The 4461-nt window shown below is 62.3% G+C and overlaps 1 protein-coding gene across 1 annotated transcript in view; it reads left to right on the forward strand.

The window, feature by feature from the left end:
- rabac1 (Rab acceptor 1 (prenylated)) overlaps positions 1-698 on the forward strand; it is a 15067-nt gene extending 14369 nt beyond the window's left edge. The window contains exon 6 of the mRNA XM_041181142.1: positions 99-698. Coding sequence (XP_041037076.1) covers positions 99-187 — 89 coding nt within the window. The 3' untranslated portion in view covers positions 188-698. The remainder of the gene's footprint in view (positions 1-98) is intronic.
- Positions 699-4461: the final 3763 nt, after the last annotated feature.

The following is a 4461-nucleotide window of genomic DNA, read 5'->3' on the forward strand; positions in this document are numbered from 1 at the left end:
CCCCTCCTCGCATCCTCTGCCCCTCGACCGCTTGCCCACTCTTTCTCCTCCTGCTGCTTGTGTCTCGCTCTAACTCTCTTCCTGCCCTCTCCCTGTAGGTGCCACCCTGGTGATAATTGGTAGCCATGCTGGTTTCCATGAGCTGGAGTCTGGAGATGGGGATGAGCTACAAATGGAGTCGGTGTAACAGGCGGTGTTGGCAGTGGAGAATGGCCTCCCACATTGAGGCGCAGGCCCTGGACACAGCACTTTATATAGAGGGGGAGGGCTGGCGGTTCACCAGCTCTGCTCGCCATGTTAAACCCAATCTGCTTAGTCCCTCTTTGTGGCCAGGCCACATATCTCAGTCTGAATCCTGGTGCAATATCTCTCCATAATCCATTGTTCATGTCTCGCTGTCACTCCATCAAACCTGTCGTGATCGGATTTAACAAGCCTCTATATATGATTAATAATATCGTATACACACTCCCTCGGTCAGGTTGCTTTTGAATTTTTGATTATTTTGACCTTGCTGTTTTACATTTTCACTAACATTGCAAACACTTTGCGAACTTTGTATGTAAACGGAGGGGTGGGTGTAACGGTGCGATTGCCAGCTCCAGCCACTAGGTGGGGCCATGGGCTGATGTTATTTTCTGATGTAACTCTTTCCACTGTGTGTGTGTGTGTGTATAAAAAGCTCGGATTGACCTCTCTCCAGGACTGGCTCACTTGTCAACAAACCCGTCGCTCACTTCCATTTCACACAACCTCCCCTTTCCTCACCTCCAAACCTCTCTCTCTGCCTCCCTCCCTCTCTCTCCCTATACCCCTCTCTCTCTGCCTCCCTCCCTCTCTCTCCCTATACCCCTCTCTCTCTGTCTCGCTCCCTCTCTCTCCCTATACCCCTCTCTCTCTGCCTCCCTTCCTCTCTCTCCCTATACCCCTCTCTCTCTGCCTCCCTCCCTCTCTCTCCCTATACCCCTCTCTCTCTGCCTCCCTCTCTCTCCCTATACCCCTCTCTCTCTGCCTCCCTCTCTCTCCCTATACCCCTCTCTCTCTGCCTCCCTCCCTCTCCCTGTACCACTCTCTCTCTGCCTCCCTCTCTCTCCCTGTACCCCTCCCTCTGCCTCCCTCCCTCTCTCTCCCTATACCCCTCTCTTTCTGCCTCCCTCTCTCTCCCTGTACCCCTCTCTCTCTGCCTCCCTTTCTCTCTGCCTCCCTCTCTCTCCCTGTACCCTCTCTCTCTGCCTCCCTCTCTCTCCCTGTACCCCTCTCTCTGCCTCCCTCCCTCTCTCTCCCTATACCCCTCTCTCTGCCTCCCTCCCTCTCTCTCCCTATACCCCTCTCTCTGCCTCCCTCTCTCTCCCTGTACCCCTCTCTCTCTGCCTCCCTCTCTCTCTGCCTCCCTCTCTCTCCCTGTACCCTCTCTCTCTGCCTCCCTCTCTCTCCCTGTACCCCTCTCTCTCTGCCTTCCTCTCTCTCTGCCTCCCTCTCTCTCCCTGTACCCTCTCTCTCTGCCTCCCTCTCTCTCCCTGTACCCCTCTCTCTGCCTCCCTCCCTCTCTCTCCCTATACCCCTCTCTCTGCCTCCCTCCCTCTCTCTCCCTATACCCCTCTCTCTCTGCCTCCCTCTCTCTCCCTATACCCCTCTCTCTCTGCCTCCCTCCCTCTCCCTGTACCACTCTCTCTCTGCCTCCCTCTCTCTCCCTGTACCCCTCCCTCTGCCTCCCTCCCTCTCTCTCCCTATACCCCTCTCTTTCTGCCTCCCTCTCTCTCCCTGTACCCCTCTCTCTGCCTCCCTCTCTCTCCCTGTACCCCTCTCTCTCTGCCTCCCTCTCTCTCTGCCTCCCTCCCTCTCCCTGTACCCCTCTCTTTCTGCCTCCCTCTCTCTCCCTGTACCCTCTCTCTCTGCCTCCCTCTCTCTCCCTGTACCCCTCTCTCTGCCTCCCTCCCTCTCTCTCCCTATACCCCTCTCTCTGCCTCCCTCTCTCTCTCTGCCTCCCTCTCTCTGCCTCCCTCTCTCTCTGCCTCCCTCTCTCTCTGCCTCCCTCCCTCTCCCTGTACCCCTCTCTCTCTGCCTCCCTCTCTCTGCCTCCCTCTCTCTCTGCCTCCCTCTCTCTCTGCCTCCCTCTCTCTCTGCCTCCCTCTCTCTCTGCCTCCCTCTCTCTCTGCCTCCCTCTCTCTCTGCCTCCCTCCCTCTCCCTGTACCCCTCTCTCTTTGCCTCCCTCTCTCTCTGCCTCCCTCTCTCTCTGCCTCCCTCTCTCTCTGCCTCCCTCTCTCTTCCTGTACCCCTCTCTCTGCCTCCCTCCCTCTCTCCCCCTATACCCCTCTCTGCCTCCCTCCCTTTCTCTCCATATACCCCCCTCCCTCTCTGCCTCTCCCTACTCTCCACACCTTGCTCACTTCACTCCCTGAGCCTCCCCCCCTCTCCTTGCACCTCCCCTCTCGCTCCCTTCGCCCCCCCCTCACTCCCTGCATCCCCTTCACTCCCTGCGCCCACGCTCGCTCCCTTTACCCCCCTCACTCCCTTTACCCCCCCGCGCTCCCTTTACCCCCCTCGCTCCCTTTGCCCCCCCTCGCTCCCTTTACCCCCCTACCTCGCTCCCGGTGCGCCCCCCCCTCGCTCAATGCGGACCCCCCCCCCCCGAGACTCGGGGGGAGGGGTCTCGCTGAACCCCGAGACTCGGGGAGGAGGGATCTCGCTGAACCTCGGGGGGAGGGGTATCGCTGAACCCCAAGACGGGGGGAGGGGTCTCGCTGAACCCCGGGGGGAGGGGTTTCGCTGAACCCCGGGGGGAGGGGTCTCGCTGAACCCCGGGGGGAGGGGTCTCGCTGAACCCCGGGGGGAGGGGTCTCGCTGAACCCCGGGGGGAGGGGTTTCGTGAACCCCGGGGGAGGGGTTTCGCTGAACCCCGGGGGAGGGGTTTCGCTGAACCCCGGGGGGAGGGGTTTCGCTGAACCCCGGGGGGAGGGGTCTCGCTGAACCCCGGGGGGAGGGGTCTCGCTGAACCCCGGGGGGAGGGGTCTCGCTGAACCCCGGGGGGAGGGGTCTCGCTGAACCCCGAGACTCGGGGGAGGGGTCTCGCTGAACCCCGAGACTCGGGGGAGGGGTCTCGCTGAACCCCGAGACTCGGGGGAGGGGTCTCGCTGAACGCCGAGACTCGGGGGGAGGGGTCTCGCTGAACCCCGAGACTCGGGGGGAGGGGTCTCGCTGAACCCCGAGACTCGGGGGAGGGGTCTCGCTGAACCCCGAGACTCGGGGGAGGGGTCTCGCTGAACCCCGAGACTCGGGGGGAGGGGTCTCGCTGAACGCCGAGACTCGGGGGGAGGGGTCTCGCTGAACGCCGAGACTCGGGGGGAGGGGTCTCGCTGAACGCCGAGACTCGGGGGGAGGGGTCTCGCTGAACCCCGAGACTCGGGGGAGGGGTCTCGCTGAACCCCGAGACTCGGGGGAGGGGTCTCGCTGAACCCCGAGACTCGGGGGAGGGGTCTCGCTGAACCCCGAGACTCGGGGGAGGGGTCTCGCTGAACCCCGAGACTCGGGGGCAGGGGTCTCGCTGAACCCCGAGACTCGGGGGCAGGGGTCTCGCTGAACCCCGAGACTCGGGGGCAGGGGTCTCGCTGAACCCCGAGACCCGGGGGCAGGGGTCTCGCTGAACCCCGAGACCCGGGGGCAGGGGTCTCGCTGAACCCCGAGACCCGGGGGCAGGGGTCTCGCTGAACCCCGAGACCCGGGGGCAGGGGTCTCGCTGAACCCCGAGACCCGGGGGCAGGGGTCTCGCTGAACCCCGAGACCCGGGGGCAGGGGTCTCGCTGAACCCCGAGACCCGGGGGCAGGGGTCTCGCTGAGCCCCGAGACGGGGGGAGGGGTCTCGCTGAACCTCGGGGGAAGGGGTCTCGCTGAACCCTGAGACTCGGGGGCTGGGGTCTCGCTGAACCCTGAGACTCGGGGGCTGGGGTCTCGCTGAACCCTGAGACTCGGGGGGTGGGGTCTCGCTGAACCCTGAGACTCAGGGGGGAGGGGTCTCGCTGAACCCCGAGACTTGGGGGGAGTGGTCTCGCTGAACCCCAAGGCTGGAGGCCACTTTGAATTTGGGGGTACTGACTAATCTGAACCCGGAGACCTGGGACTACCCCAGAATGAGCTACAGAGCACGGGGTGGATGGCCAGACTGGTTGTGGGGCAGGGAGAAGGGAGGTGAGGGACTTTGGGGAAGGATTGGCCTGTGCAGCAGGAAGCAGTGCTTCAGCAGAGCCCTCGTTTAACTTGGGGATTTTGGTGAGTGAGGGAATTCAGCACAATGATGGAAGAGGTGCTGTTCTGGACTTTTACAGAATAAGGATAATCCGAGTGGGAGACAGCAGGACCTGAGCTGGAGTCCAGACCGGTTCAGTAGATAAGCAGGTAGGTTGGTGAGATTTCAGGTTTCCTTTATTCTCTAAAATAAACCTGTAGCGGGAAAGTATACGCCCTTT

The sequence above is a fragment of the Carcharodon carcharias genome (assembly GCF_017639515.1).
Source record: "Carcharodon carcharias isolate sCarCar2 chromosome 29 unlocalized genomic scaffold, sCarCar2.pri SUPER_29_unloc_19, whole genome shotgun sequence".
NCBI classification, from domain to species: Eukaryota; Metazoa; Chordata; class Chondrichthyes; order Lamniformes; family Lamnidae; genus Carcharodon; species Carcharodon carcharias.